This window comes from Pteropus vampyrus, unplaced genomic scaffold (genome assembly GCF_000151845.1).
Source record: "Pteropus vampyrus isolate Shadow unplaced genomic scaffold, Pvam_2.0 Scaffold307, whole genome shotgun sequence".
Taxonomy (NCBI): Eukaryota; Metazoa; Chordata; class Mammalia; order Chiroptera; family Pteropodidae; genus Pteropus; species Pteropus vampyrus.
Genome location: NW_011889088.1, coordinates 16,966 through 32,892, shown reverse-complemented (window position 1 = coordinate 32,892; position 15,927 = coordinate 16,966). Strand labels below are relative to the sequence as shown.

The 15,927-nt window shown below is 35.6% G+C and overlaps 1 protein-coding gene and 2 pseudogenes across 1 annotated transcript in view; all 3 read left to right on the top strand.

Annotated features, from left to right (window-relative positions):
• TMEM41B (transmembrane protein 41B) overlaps positions 1 to 4,125 on the top strand; it is a gene marked incomplete at its 5' end in the record, with an annotated part of 14,214 nt that extends 10,089 nt beyond the window's left edge. Inside the window, one exon of the mRNA XM_023521601.1 lies at positions 2,302 to 4,125. Coding sequence (XP_023377369.1) covers positions 2,302 to 2,471 — 170 coding nt within the window. The remainder of the gene's footprint in view (positions 1 to 2,301) is intronic.
• Positions 1,952 to 2,070, top strand: LOC111730341 (annotated as a pseudogene).
• Positions 4,126 to 9,289: 5,164 nt separating the features above from the next.
• LOC105303536 lies at positions 9,290 to 10,279 on the top strand (annotated as a pseudogene).
• The last annotated feature ends 5,648 nt before the right edge of the window (positions 10,280 to 15,927 follow it).

Below are 15,927 nucleotides of genomic sequence, written 5' to 3'. Positions count from 1 at the left end.
AGAAATTAAGCATTTGGCTTAAAATCACATTTACTTGTAAAACAAGTTCTAGAATCTCAGATCTCTAGACTTGTATGGAGTCAAGTGCTTTTCTCACTTTACCACATATGTGCTGAATATTAAAATCATTTTACATGTAAGTTTTTCTTTGGAATATATGTTTTCTGTAAAAGCTTATTCAAAGGAAATATTAACTAATCACTATTCATATTGATTAAATATTTTCATGTACTTTTTAAATCTAATCAATAATGAATGAATTCACTCATGATATGTATTATAACAACAAAATAAAGATTATCTGAAATTTTTAAAAATTAGAAGGTAGGTATATCGATATGCTTTACTAGCCCTTTGCATTGTAGGAAGTTAAAGGCATTAAAATTTGATTACTTGTGTATTTTATATCTAGTCATAAGTTTAATTTTGCCATTTTAGGTTTAAATGTTGTTGGGCCATCATTATCTAGGCTAATGTAGAACCATCCTCAGTAGTGTAACATTAGGCTATAAGCACAATTTTAAAAACAGTCTCATTCCATGCTATTTAGCTTTGGTAATGAGCATTTGATTAGTTCATTGTCATTTTCAAGCTCTTATTTTGATCATTTCTATTAGATAAACGCTCAACTATCAAAGATGAGAATTTAAAATGAGGCATTTTATATTAAAACAATTATTTTCAAGATTGACTTTTCCTTAATCCTGATTCTTTTCTCTTTTTTTGGCAGGTTGAACGTCATAGAGAACATCTCATTAACTACATTATATTTTTGAGAATAACACCATTTCTGCCTAATTGGTTTATTAATATTACATCTCCTGTAATAAATGTGCCATTGAAAGTTTTTTTTATTGGCACTTTCCTGGGTAAGGCTCTGGTTCATGCTGTGTTAGAACTCATAGTATACATATCTAACAGTGTCCAGCCAGGCTAGATTTCATGCTTTTTGCAGAATGTGCCAGGACCATGGCATAGAGCCTGATCTATATAAATACAGGCTCAGAACTGTTTGTTGGATTGTGTTGATTTAAGTATTTTTATGCTACTTCTTTTAAAAAAGAGTGCGCTCTACTGGACATTTTTTTAATCATGCAGGATTAAGCAGAATTTTTAAGCTCCATTCTCTCCTTCAGTGGAGAGGAAAAAAAATCAAGATGCCTTTTTTGAATAATTTTCTCTTTTGTCTTCTAATCAAGTACTGAAATATTGAACTTTAATTTTCAATTGATTCTATTTTGAGAATTGATTCTATTTTATTTTATTGAAATCATTATGGGCATTAGCAAGAGTATGGGAGAAGAAGGATAACAAAGTTTCTTGCATTCAAGGAGCTGACACTTTGAAATTAATACTTGTGAGAATAGATCTTTTTGTAGAGAATAATTAAAATCAATTTTTTATTGCTACTTTTACAAAAATTTATTGACAAACTTAAAAATTTCAGCAGGGGTAGTTTTAGATTTTGTAAATAATATTAACATTTAGAGAATCAGAAAAGAAAATTGTATCCATATCTCCTTACTTTACAGATGAAATACTTAGCTAATTAGTTAACTTCAGCTTTGGGTAAAGCAGTTTTTTCTGTTCTGGTTTTTAATGAAATGTGACCATTTGTACATGCTCTTGTATAAAATATATTTTTTTACTCATATTTGGAGTATCTTTTCTGAGTATCTCCTACCACTTCATTTTTATCTATCAAGGATGAATGATAGATAAAAATAATATTTTTATCTATCAAGTATATTCTATCAAGGATGAATGACAGTTTACTCAGTCTTATTTTTGAACATTTCAACTATTTTCAGATTTTTATTATTATAATGCTTTGATGAAAATCTTTGAGACTAGACCTTTGCTCATACACATTATTTCCTAAATTTGAAATTGCTGGATCAGAGCACTTTTTTTTTAAGCCTGTTAATAAATGTTATAAAATTATTTCCTAGTCTACAGCTGTGTCACCCTCAATGCGCCCAGTCTCGTCTGATCTTGGAAGCTAAGCGGGGTCTGGTCTTGTTGGTACTTGGATGGGAGACCACCTGGGAATACCAGATGCTGTAGGCTAAAATAAATAAAATAATTTCCTGGAAACTTTTCTTGGGTTTTAAAATTCATTATACTTAAGAGATGATTATGAAATATTTAATATTTTATATGGAAATAAATGTGAGGGGCTTAAAATTAAATTAAAAATTTCTGAAATGGAGATTGCTATATTCTTAAAAGAAATCTTATACATGTAGAAAATTTTAATTTAAAAAAACAATTGATGGTTCTGTTTTGTTTGTTTTTTAGGTGTGGCACCTCCCTCTTTTGTAGCAATCAAGGCAGGAACAACACTGTACCAGCTTACAACGGCTGGGGAAGCTGTTTCCTGGAACTCAGTATTTGTTCTAATGTTTTTGGCTCTTCTTTCTATCCTGCCAGCCATCTTCCAAAAAAAACTAAAGCAGAAATTCGAGTGAAAAATCATCTGACTTTTAGTTTTCCTATTATCATCATCATCATTATCTCAGGATTGGCAGGTGTATGTGTTAAAATCACCTCTTTAGTAATTAAAACAAGGAATTTGTAAAATAAAATTTCCTATGATACAGTTAAAATATTATGCATTTAAATGGCAAGGAAGAGAAGAAAGTAAGAATGAAAATTGATATACTATGAAAAGTGCTGTCAGTAGTTATGATAGCCATCTTCTAAATTACTGTTCCACAGGTAGCTATAAATAATTAGTAATAGCGTGGTAGGAAATTCTTGACCTAACTGATTCATTCAATTTAATATATTCATGAACTGGTTATAGAGACTTACTCGATATTTTAATATTTTTTTCTTATCTCTTACTAATAACTAAAATAGATATACTAAAGCAAAGATGTTAGATTTTTAAAAATAGTATTGTAGTTCTGGCTAATCTTAGCCTTCTTTGAGAGTATAAACTTCAAACTAAAGCTCAAAAGAGATTTATATCTTCCTCTTTTTACCTTTGAGGTAATAGATGTGTTTAGAAGTTGCATTTTAGTGGACTACTGAATTTGGAAAGGATATCAAGTTATATCTATTTAGTGAATTTCGTTTTTTTCTGTTCTAGATTATATCATGGATTAGTCTGAAATTTAAAATTCTGACCAGTCTATTTTCATCTTTTTTTCCTAGCTTTCAAAATATTTCCACTGTGCATATACAAAATGGCAATTACATGATAATTGTATTATATTGGTGTTGATAGTTTATATTCAGATAATATTTTATTACACAGTTTCCCTTTACTGTATCAAAAGGGATCAGTAAACATTCAAAGTATGCAGTTTTTAGATGTTAATGATATTACTTTATATTTTGAAACAAACAGTGACAGTGTAACACTTAAGTAGTTAAATATAGTTTATTTGTTCTAATGACTGTAAAATTTACCTCATTTATATATTAGTCTGGTCATTAAAGTATGTATTATGTAATTATCTTTTGCATGATACTCTTATAAGAATGCCTTGTTTGGAGCTGCTTTTGATTAATGCAGTTTCCCAATTTAGTGTTTTTACTTTTTATAACTCAATGTATAATTAACTTCTCACACGGTAACTACTATATTTAAATAGTCCTGGGAAAATGAAACAGCTTTTTGCTGCTTGTTTATTGGTAATACACTTGATTCTGGGACATCACTGGTCTGAAGTCAAGTACTCTGTCAGTTTTACCTTCACTCAAGACACTCATATTTACGAAAGTACTTTAGTTGTGGGAAAAATCCGTATATGTTTTTATTGTGAAAGGGACGATCATCCTCAAAGCCTGTTTCTGCTACATAATGTGGACTGATTTATTATTTTTTCTATTACAGTATTAACAAATGGATTTACTGTAAATACAAAGAAAATATATTGATTAATATGCTAATCTTATGTCACCTGGCCTTTAGTGTGAAATTATTTATTGTTATTTCTAGCAAGGTTTCCTTCCTTTCTTATTGACCAGAGACCGAGTAATAAAGTTTTTTGTTATTTTTACAAATAAACTTAAAATCTTTTTGGACAAAGTTCACTAAATACTGTTGTATAAAATGTAATTGAATAAATTTTTATCAGAGTTTTCAAAATAAAAGTAAGAGCTTGAACTCAGGAGAAGCTTCAGTGTTTACTCCAGTGTGTATATATTGTACTTACTCTATTCTCAGTATTTTCCCTATCCTTATCATTTATTCTTTCTCTTTGCTAATTTTTTTTCTGTTAGACTTTAACTGTCACTCAAGGTGGGATATATTTCCTCCTAAGAGAATAGTCAGTCTTTCCAGATTCATCATCATTGACTGTCAAGAAAGAACCCTTTAGCTGGTTGTAACCTAAATGCAGTGATGGCCTGTGTTCATGGATTCACAGACTTCACCTGATGCCAGATGTATATTCAAGCTTTAGCCACATCTTGAAGACAAGTTACACAGTAATAACCACAAGACAGCAAGTCTGTGTAGTGGGTAGGTGCACAGGCTAACTAGGAAGTTGATGCACTGAGACAGTTCTCTACTTAATGGCCTCTCTTTGGAACTCCATTACCTTGAGTGTGATATTTCTAAGACAATAAATGCAAACTTAAATGTAATATGCATAAATTGTACTGAAAAAAATGAAATGTAGAACTTTGAATTTACTTCATGGTAGTATCTGTATTAAAAAAAATTTTTAATTAAGGAGAAAGAAAAGCCTCTTTAATGATGCTGGGAAAACTGGAAAGCCACGTACAAAAGAATGAAACTAGACTATTGTCTATCGCCACACACCAAAATTAACTCCAAATGGATCAAGAACCTGAATATAAGACCTGAAACAAATTGCATAGAAGAAAACATAGGTACTAAACCCACAGAGCTTGAATTTAGAGAGGATTTTATGAATTTGATCTCAAAGCAAGGGAAGTAAAAGCAAAAATAAATGGGACTCTATTAAACTATCAACAAAGTAAAGAGGCAGCCATTCAAATGGGAAAATATATTTGCAAACAATGCCTCTGATAAGGGCCTAATATCCAAAATATACAAAGAACTCATACAACTCAATAACGCCAACAAAAAAATCCAATTAAAAAATGGGCACAGGACCTGAACAGACACCTCTCCTAAGAAGACATATAAATGATCAACAGACATGAAAAGAAGCTTAACCTCACTAACGATTGGGGAAATACAAATCAAAACAATGGCATAACCATCTCACATCTGTTAGAATGGCTATCATCAACAGGACAAATAATAAGTGTTGCAGAGGATGTGGGAAAAAAAGGAACCCTCATACACTGCTGGTGGGACTGCAAATTGGTATAACCACTGTGGAAAACAGTATGGAGTTTCTTCAAAAAACTAAAAATATGACGCTGCAATCCCTCTTCTGGCTATTTACCCCCAAAATCTGGAAACGTTTATCCACAAAGAGATATGCACCCTGTTGTTCATTAGCAGCAACATTTACAGTGGCAGGACATGGAAGCAACTGAAGTGTCCTACAGTAGATGATTGGCTAAGGAAGAGCTGGTACATTTATACAGTGGAACATTAGCCATAAGATGAAATACTGCCATTTGTGATGTCTTGAGATGGATCTTGAGATAATCATGCTAAGCGAAATCAGAAAAAAATGAAAACTACATGATATCACTCATGTGGGATATAAATTAAAAAGCAAACAAACATGACAAGCAGAGACTCATGGACATGAACAGTGGATTAATGGTTACCAGAGGGAAGTGGGGAGGTGAATAGGGGTAAATGGGTCAAATATTTGGTGATAGAAGGAAATCTGACTGGGTGGTGAACACATAATGCAATATATATATATATACGACATACTGTTGAATTGTACATTTGAAACATTGGATTTTGTTGATCAATGTTACCCCAATGATTATTTTTTCCCCAATGATTTTTTAATAAAAATAATTTTAATTAAAAAAACCATTGAATAAAAATATGTTCTCTTGAAATTCTGTTGCACATTTTCAACTCTAAGAACATGAAAAATTTTAACCTTTAATTTTACTGTTGTTTTTTGAGAACCTTAAAGCAATTTAAATTGGAGAGAGAAGTACATACAGGTAAACAGCTAGGTTTCCGAGATATGTATACTTAATGTCTCTATAAAGGAGTCTTTTTTAAAGTTCTCTTTGGCTTTTTGAAAATGAGTAGAATAAATCAAAAGAGCTGAAGCTTACCTGGTGTGTAAATTATCATTCACTGTAGTTTACATGTGTAAAAGGTGGACTTTATTGCAGCTTTAATAAACAATGATATTTTTTCTTTTTAACCTGTGATACAAAATTTCCCAAGCCTTATATATGGGTAGAGGTTATTTTTCCTATTTTTGTGTAGCCAAAAGCTATACAGAAAAATTTTGGCAATTATCCACCTTACCAAATACTTTATATCATCTTTAAGTTTAATGCTATCTCCATCAATATCCCAGCAAGATATTTTATAGATATAGACAAGATTATTTGAAAATGTATATGGAAAGGCAAAGGAACTAGAATAGCTAAAATGATCTCAAGTAAAGTGGGAGGAACCAATTCTAGATTTCAAAATTTATAGCTACAGTAATCAAGACAATGCTGGTTTTGGTAGAGGGGTAGACATATAGATCAGTGGAACAGAGACCCCAGAAGGAGACCCACACAAATATGCTCAACTGGTTTTTGACAAAGGTGCAAAAGCAATTCAGTGGAGGAAAGATAGTCTTTTAAATAATGGTACTTGAGCAATAGGCAAAAAACATTTAACTTCTACCTAAACTTTAAACCTTATACATAAATTAAAATTAAAAAGCTTAAACGTAAAACTAAAACTTTTAGGAAAAGGCAAAATCTTTGGTACCTAGAGTACCAAGAATCTTTGGCAGAGTTCTTAACACTTGACACCAGAAGAATGATTCATAAAAGGAATAATCAATAAATTGTACTTCAAAATTGTTTTCAAAAGATCTTAAGATGATGACAAAACAAGCTACAGAGTGGGAAAAAAAGATGTTTGCATACCACGTATCAACACAGGCCTGGTATCTAGAATGTATAAAGAATTATCAAAATTTAACTAAAACCAATTAGAAAATGGGCAAAAGATATGAACAAACATTTCACCAAAAAGGACATACAGATAACAACGTGAAAAGATGTTGAACATCATTAACCCTTAGAAAATGCAAATTATCAAAAAACCACAATGAGCTATCCCTATATGCCTATCTGAGTGGCTAAATAAAAAAATTGACACCAAATGTTGGCAACGTGGAGAAACTGGATCACTCATTCATGTATTGCTGGTGAAAATGTTAAATGGTATAGTCAATCCGAGAGCAGTTTGGTGGTGTCTTTTTAAAACTAAACATGCAACTATCGTGATCTTGCAATTGCACTCCTGGGCATTTATTCCAGAGAAATAAAGACAGTTCACACAAAAGCCTGTATATAAATGTGTATAAGAGCTTTATAATAGCTCCAAACTGGAAGCAATCCAAATGTTCTTCAATGGATGAATTAACTGTGGTGCATCCATACCATGGAATACTGCTCAACAATAAAAAACAATGAACTGTTGATTCATACAATCACCTGGAGGAATCTCCAGGGAATTATACTGAGAAAACAATATATTACATACTGTATGATTCATTTCTATAACATTCTAGAAATGATAAAATTCTGGACATGGAGTAGAGATCAGGGGTTAAGAAAGAGGTAGGTGTAGGACAAATGTGTGGCTATAAAAAGGACACGTAAGGGATCCTTGTGGTGATGGAACTGTTCTGTATCTTGACTATCAATGTAAATAGCCTGGTTGAGGTAATTGTGCTTTCTAAGAGAATTGCCTTCGGAGGAGACTGGGTAAAAGGTAAAAGAAATTTCTGTATTATTTTTTATAAACTACATATCAATTTACAATTATCTTGAATAGCTTAATTAAAAACAAAACAAATTGCATAAATATTTTGGAATAGAGCAATAAAGCCCCCAAACAAAACAAGAAAATAAACAGTAGAAATTAAATGAACAAAAAAGCAATAAAGAATATTAATAATACAAGTTGGTCCTTTGAAAAGGACATTTGGCAAGATTGATCAAGGCAAAAAAATGTGCAAATGCAGACTGAAGGAAAAATGGCTATATGCACAATAGGAAGCATTTAATTTTACTGAGTTAAATGTATATTGGAAAAAGTAGAAAAGGATAAATTCCTAGTAAAACAAAAGATATACAATGCTACAGCTGGCACAAGAAAAAACAAAACTTAACATTGACCAAAATGCATTAAAGGAATTGCAAAGGTAATCAAGAACCTCTCTCTCAAAACCTAGGTGTTTTTAAGATAAGTTCTAATACATTTTCAAGGAACAGTTTATTCCTATCATATACAGACTTTTCCAGAGAGAAAACCCACTAGTTCATTTTATGAGTCTAATGTAATTTTGATTCCAAAATCTGATGAGAATAATGCAGTAAAAGAAAAAAAAATTATAGACTCATTCTATTTATGAAGACCGATACAAAAATTCTACAATATATCTAAATCCAGCTCATATTTAGAAAATACATCAAGAATAAGTAGAATCCCAAGACTTAAGGATGGTTAAACATCAGAAGAATTTCTCAGTGTAATTTCTCTACATTAAGAAGAAAAAATCATATTATTTTGAAAGATGCAGGAAAACTTTTGATAAAGTTCAATACCTGTATATAATAAAAATTGCAACAAGTCAGTAATAAGAGAGTAATTTATTTTGAGCAAATGTCATTCTTAATGGAAAACTAGCTGCATTCATTCTCTTTAAGATTAGGATTTCCACTATCATTGCTACAATTTAACATGGTGCTGAAGGTCTTGGCCAAATGTTATAAGGAAAGAAAGAAATATTAGGGGTAAAGACTGGAAAGGAAAGATAAAACTTTAGGGAGGGAAAGTTAGTCTTGGAGCTTCTCCATTTAGTGGTCTGAATCTTCATCAGAAGGTCTTGAGCAGACTGGACCTCAAAGCTTTCATCTTCCTAGATGGAAAAAAAGAGAAGTGCTGATGAACAAAATCTGAACATCAGTTCTGGAAACTGAACTGAGACAGTCATGACATGTATCAGTGTAGTCAAAGAAACTACTCCAGGCTTGTTTAAGTAAAAAAAGGGTTTAATGAATAAATATATGCTTACAAATTATGTGTTGTAGTTTTAAAAATTGACTGCATGTCTCTTTGCTCCTCCTGTTTGACAGATAGCTGTGTCTTTCTGCTCAGTGCCAGCCATGCCCCTGAGGCGCGATGGTGAAGAGTGGAGTGAACAAATTTGGCTGCATTGGGTGCTTGGTTACCAGGGCTGCTTTTAACTCTGGCAAAATGAATATTGTCGTCATCAATGACCCCTTCATCGACCTCGACTACATGGTCTACATGTTCCAATATGATTCTACCCATGGCAAGTTCAAAGGCACAGTTAAGGCTGAGAAAGGGAAGCTTGTCATCAACGGAAAGCCCATCATCATCTTCCAGGAGCGTGGTCCCACCAACATCATATGGGGTGATGCTGGTGTTGAATATGTTGTGGAGTCCACTGGTGTCTTCACTACTTTGGAGAAGGTTGAAGGGTGGAGCCAAGAGGGTCATCATTTCTGTCCCTTCTGTTGGTGCCCCCGTGTTTGTGATGGGTGAGAACCATGAGAAGTATGACAGCTCCCTCAAGATTGTCAGTAATGCTTCCTGCACAACCAGCTGCTTGGCCCCGCTGGCCAAGGTCATCTACAATAACTTTGGCATTGTGAAGGGACTCATGATTACAGTCCATACCATTACTGCCACCCAGAAGGCCCCTCTGGGAAGCTGTGGTGTGATGGCTGCAGGGCTGCCCAGAACATCATCTCTGCTTCTACTACCGGTACTGCCAAGACTGTGGGTAAGATCATCCCTAAACTGAATGGGAAGCTTGCTGGCATGGTCTTCTGTGTCCCTACCCACAACGTGTCAGTTGTGGATCTGATCTGCCACCTGGAGAAAGCTGCCAAATATGATGACATCAAGAAAGTTGTGAAGCAGGCATCAGAGGGTCCCCTCAAGGGCATCCTGGGATATACTGAGGACCAAGTTGTTTCCTGTGACTTTTAACAGTGATACACACTCTTCCACCTTTGATGCTGGGGCTGGCATTGCCCTCAATGACCACTTTGTCAAGCTCATTTCCTGGTATGACAATGAATTTGGCTATAGCAATAGGGTGGTGGACCTTATGGTCCACATGGCTTCCAAGGAATAAGAGCACCCTGGACTACCAGCCCCAGTGAGAGGAAGAGAGGCCCTCAGCTACTGGGGAGTCCTTGCCCCAAATCAATCCCCCATCACACTGAGAATCTCTTGATCTCTCATTTCCATCCCAGACCCCCTGGAAAAGGAGAGGAGGGGCTTAGGGAGTCCTACCTTGTTGTGCACCATCAATAAAGTTCACTGTACCCAGTCCCCCTGACCCCCACCACAAAAAAAAATTGACCAGATGTTTTAGCTTAGTTTCATCAGTATTGATGATATTATGGCCGAGGTACATTCTTTAGAGTGAGTGACATCTGGAGTTGGTTTCAAACAACCGTATTCTAGGTGTTTTATGCAGAAAAAAAGAACTTCACATAGGAAATTTTGGATTTTACAAAATCACTGGAAAGTTTAGAGAAGCAGGTTTTAGACTGCAGGTCCAAGAATGACTCCTAGGAAACTCCAGAACTGGCAGTAATTGTGTTCAAGAACTCACCACTATGGCTGTTATTCAGAGTTCAGGACAGGATCTAAGTCTCGGCAGCAGCCCTTGCTGCTTTTCAGATCCTGGAAGAAGGAGCCTGCTACTTTTGCCACTGCAACTCGGTCACGTCATCCCCAAAGACCAAAGATGGACCACTGGCATTTCTACAACCCTACGTGCACATGGAACACTGCCAAAAGGAGCAGGAAAATGACTTTTGTTTTTCCTTTCCATCCAAATTTCTTTCAAGTGCATTTAATTTTGGGGACCTATTTTATATGCAGAACTCTGGTTTTTAGAGTTTGTAGATTTCCAGTCTCTGCAATAAAGAAAAGGATAATCAGAGCCAGATGCATAATTTGCAAGGCTCAGTGCAAAATGAAAATGCAGAGCCTCTTGTTCAAAAAGCAGGGAAAATAAGTGCCATTAAAGATACTAAAATATAAAGATTTTTCTTTTTTTTTCCCCAGGGTCTTCTTAACTTGTCATGGTGTTTCTATTTTCTATTTAATGTTGTTCTAAGTAAAGAAAAATTAAAATAGTAAGTTATTAGCTTAGATTATGTTTATCTTTTATTGTACAGTGCCTGTTTTTAAATGCAAATATAAGAATGTTTAACTGCATGTGGAATCACTGAAATTATACACTTCTACTTTGAAGCTCATACATGCACATGTATTTCATTCTTAAATGAATAGTGGAAATGCTGCAAAAAGTAACTCAACTGCTTTTATTTCACTTCTTGATATGCACACATTTTACCAATATTCTCTTCCTTCGACTTACTGATGAGTAAGACGACTGAAAGGAAAAGGAACTATGCATTGCCTTTCCTTCTATGTCAGCAGTACTACAGGGAAGTCACAAAAATAAGAATGCAATAGGATTCCTAGGTCATTTGTGTTTCTTGGAATGCCATTGCCTTCTTTCTGCATTGGAAGCAAGTCATGGTTTGAGTGGAAAGCATCCTGTCAGGATAGTCAACAGCCCTGCTTATGTAGTTTTGGCATACCATTGCGGTATATTGGCTTTGAGTCTTGCTGAACTACCAGGCATCACACATCCACCGGAATTCTCTTGAGTCTTGCTGAACTACCAGGCATCACACATCCACCGGAATGCTCATGGAGCATTGCAAATTCTATATGGGAATGAGGCCGCAAGAAACAGCGGATGTGCATATTGCTTACATAGTATCTGTTCATGTGTATGGTCCTTTGCTCCATCAGACTTTACTTGCAAAACATAAGTTCAAAGATAAATTATTTAAAGTTTTATCATGGCAACAGCAGAGCTCTAAACCAAATGTGTAGCCCTTCTGAATACAGAGTCTGTGCATAGGTGGAATGTCCATGAGGCTGACCCTGGGCATAATAGAAGGAGGTAGAAATGAATGATGACTGCCAACTACTTTATCCAGTATAGAGAACTTGTAAACTGATGAGTGAGGATAGAAGGTGGGAGAAAAGAAAGCAGAGGGACAGAAAGAAGCCATGACTGTGAGAGAGCACAATTGGTGTTGACTTTCTAGTTCTGTGAAGTTATACTTCCTGTGTCCTGCTTTTTACCAACACCACATTGGGCAATGCAGCGAAAATGCAGCCCCACTGTTAGCTCATATTGTGATTTTGGGTGAATTAGAAAAAGGTACCCCTTTCTTAAGATACTTTACTGCCATCTGTTGGAAAACTGTCATAATAACTGTGTAAATTAATAGTGGCTATGATGAAAGGTGTCTTTTGGACAATGCTAAATCTATATAAATGTAAGTAACGGCACTGGCTGTTACCCTCAGGGTCTCTGAGGACCAGAGCCACAAATGCTGATAACTCACAACCTGAACTTAGGACACTTAGAGGGCAGCAGGCTGGAGATGAGGTGGCTGGCCAAGGGATGACTCAGCCACACATCTGAATCCCAGCATTAGAGGCATTTAATTGAGAATCAAAACCAGTAGTGCCTTACTTTATACTGACTTGTCCCTGACATGGGGTTGTGATGGGGGCTTCTAGCTAGTTCCAACATTTGACAAAACCTAGTAGATGGGCAAATATTTCTATCCAGGAAAAGCCTTTACAGGCTAAAAAAATAAAATAAAATAAAAAACTTTTTTTTTTTGCTTTTGGCTTGAGTTATATTAACTCTTGTGTTCCACACATCTTGTGCTAATTAAAAGGTCTGAACATCAGATTAATGTATCTTTTATTAATTAAAAAAAGGAGAAACTGACTCTAAATACAGTTTCTTTCAGAGGGTCCCTGGGGTGGGAAAACAATAAAAGGACTCTCCAAGATACTGCTATTGGAAACCTTGTTTATGGCCAGGCCCTTCTTTGTAGACATGAGTAAACCAAAGTCTTGGAAGAGCAAGGGGCCTGCCTGAGGTCACATCATCTGAATAAACTGCAGAGTTAGGATTCTAAGTCAGATTTCCTAGTTCCTAAGCCAGGCTTCTTCTCAATCTCCATGACTGAGTAACTGCTTCTTTTTTCCTCTTCTTTTTCTTCCTGAAATTTCATGGATCTTTATTCAGACTCATAGAAAAAACACAAACCATTTCGCTAGCATTTGCCAAAAGGTCATCAGCTACTGTGAATATATTGTATTTAATGACAATTATTAACAATCATTTTTTAACTTCTACACTTACTAGTGACCCAATAACATCTCTTCTTTGTCACAGGGAACATTAAACTATACTCTTAAAAGCAGAGCATCTTCTCATGTATGAATAAAAACAAAATATTTCCCAAATACCATCTCGGACATAATGCTCTGAACCTTAGAAATTCAGTTTATTTTGATTACAGTTAATTCTTAATGTGTTAAAAGTCTTGTGCTGTTTTATTCTGTCAAATTAATTATTATAAATTTAATCATTTCAACAATTAAATATTAATTTTTCTTTATGTAATAGTTCTTATGTTTTTTCTGTCTGTCATATTAAACACAGATTGATATGACCTAGAAAATTGATATGACTCTGTATGTTTTTATTTACAGATGAAAAAATACTAAAAGATTCTATTAATTTTATAGATTTTTTCCCCCACTTTTTGTTAAGGTTCAATTTATATACAGTAAAATTCATTCTTTTTAGTGTATGGTTCTGTGAGTTTTGACAAACATAAACAATTGTGTACCTACCACCACAGTCAAGATATATAACAATTCTATCAAGGCCTCTCCCCACTCCAAAAAAATCATTGAGCACTCAGCCACAGTTAAATATATCTTCCTTTTGGGATTTGGTCCAAGGGCTTTCTACTTCCTTCACTAGACATCTGGCCTTTCCCAGGAGCTTTTGGTCATCAATAGCAAATCTACTGTGCTTACAGTCTAAGGGAAAGTGCTGGATGCAGCACATGTAAGGCCATCCACCCAGATTCTCAAAAGGCTCTCAACCTAGGGGGACATAGCGAAGAGGGGACAGAGGGGACCAGCAGTGAGTCACTCCTGGATTTGTGAAGAACCAAAAGTTCCCTTCTGCTTATCTGATCTAGCCACCCTGCCCTTCTCAGCTTCTTCAGATACACACAGACACACCTACACACAATACACACGTGCAATTATTTACATGCAAATACACAATATTACCTCTAATATAGAGATACACATACATATACATGATCACCCCATACACGAATGCTCACTCACATATAAAGAAGCTCCAACAGACATGTACATATATATGTGCATGTGTACATGCATGTGCTCATGCACTGTTTCTGAAAAAGTTGCACCACTTGTGAACATTATCTGCAATTTGTTCCTCCTGTTGCTCAACTTAATACTTCCCCATGCCACAGGGTGTCAGATGCTGCTATATGTTGACTCTTTAGGTCTTCTGTGTTGCAATGGGTAATGGTGGCTGAAGGGCAAAGTGTGATTTTTAACTGGTTTAGGGAGCTCGTGTCATTGAGAGACATGAGGAGCTAGATGCTAGTTATGAGCAAGGTGTTGGGAACTGGTGGGACAGTAGGATGTGGGAAAGTGAAGCCTCTGTGACTCTTTTCATAGAGTTGGATCACTGTGCGGAGAGAGTTGTCTGCCAGAGATGGCCATGGGTGTGTCACTCTATATCTTTTTGTATTTGTATTTCTAGTTCTAAGAAAACCTGAATTGTGAGGCTTAGGTTTTTCTGTATGATCAGTGGGATTCATTTCAGTTCGCACATGATGAACTCTTCATTGAGCATTGGAGAGGAAGGGTTTTGAGCACCTGTGGGTTAATCAGCTGATCTTTCTTGAATTCTGTACTGTGAGCCGGGGAGTGGGCACATTCTGCCTGTGTGGAGTCAAATTGATCCCAGTCTCTGAGGAGGAGGAAGCACCCTGCTTATATAGATATAGACTATCTCTGGAAGGATAAACAGGCATTGTTAATATGGATTGCCTGAGGGGAAGAAAACTGAGTGGTTGGCATCAAGGCCCCGTGATGAGATGAAGAGGGCTCTAGGAATTCAGTGGAGGAGTGTTACAAGAGATGGGGCATGAGCTGGGCCTTGAAGGGTCAACAGGTGAAAGAGGACAATTAATCTGGTATTAGCTTGGAATCTAGCCTTGGCCCTATCTTCAGAGGCTCTACCTGGAACCCAGGTAAGAATGTATAGGTGGAAGGTTAGGGGGAGCTGTCCCAGTCTCCTTGCTTATATATGTCAGGCCAGGTGAGGGTCCTTACATCTACATAACACAGTGCCCTACCACTCACTATTTTTCCCTTGGGGTCCAGACCAGGCTAGTTTAGAAGGAGAAGGTGGGGAAGCTCCTGCTTTCTGAGTTTTTTTAGTGGAAGAAGGCTATTGGCTCAGGGATTTTGAGACTCAACAGTAGCTCTTCTCTTTGGAGATACAGGTCTAAGTTAGGGAAGCAGGGCCCCAATCTAAGGCCTGAACTGCTAGGGCTGTTATCAGGATCAGGCTGTTATCATTATATATGTTAGCTGACATAAATTAGAGAAAATAGGGTGGGAAGGGAGGTGCAGAAGAGGACCCATAAGTGATTCATTTGGGGCTTTCCAAATTCTGAGGTGGGGTGGGTTATGGACATTTTTGTCCCAAGCAGGGTGTCCCTTCAAACTGATATTTTTAAAATATTTGTTGAATAATATTAAGCAAAGGGAAGGAAACTGATTAATAAGAATTCTATACTTTTTTCTTTATATTAAAAATAAAAGATTTA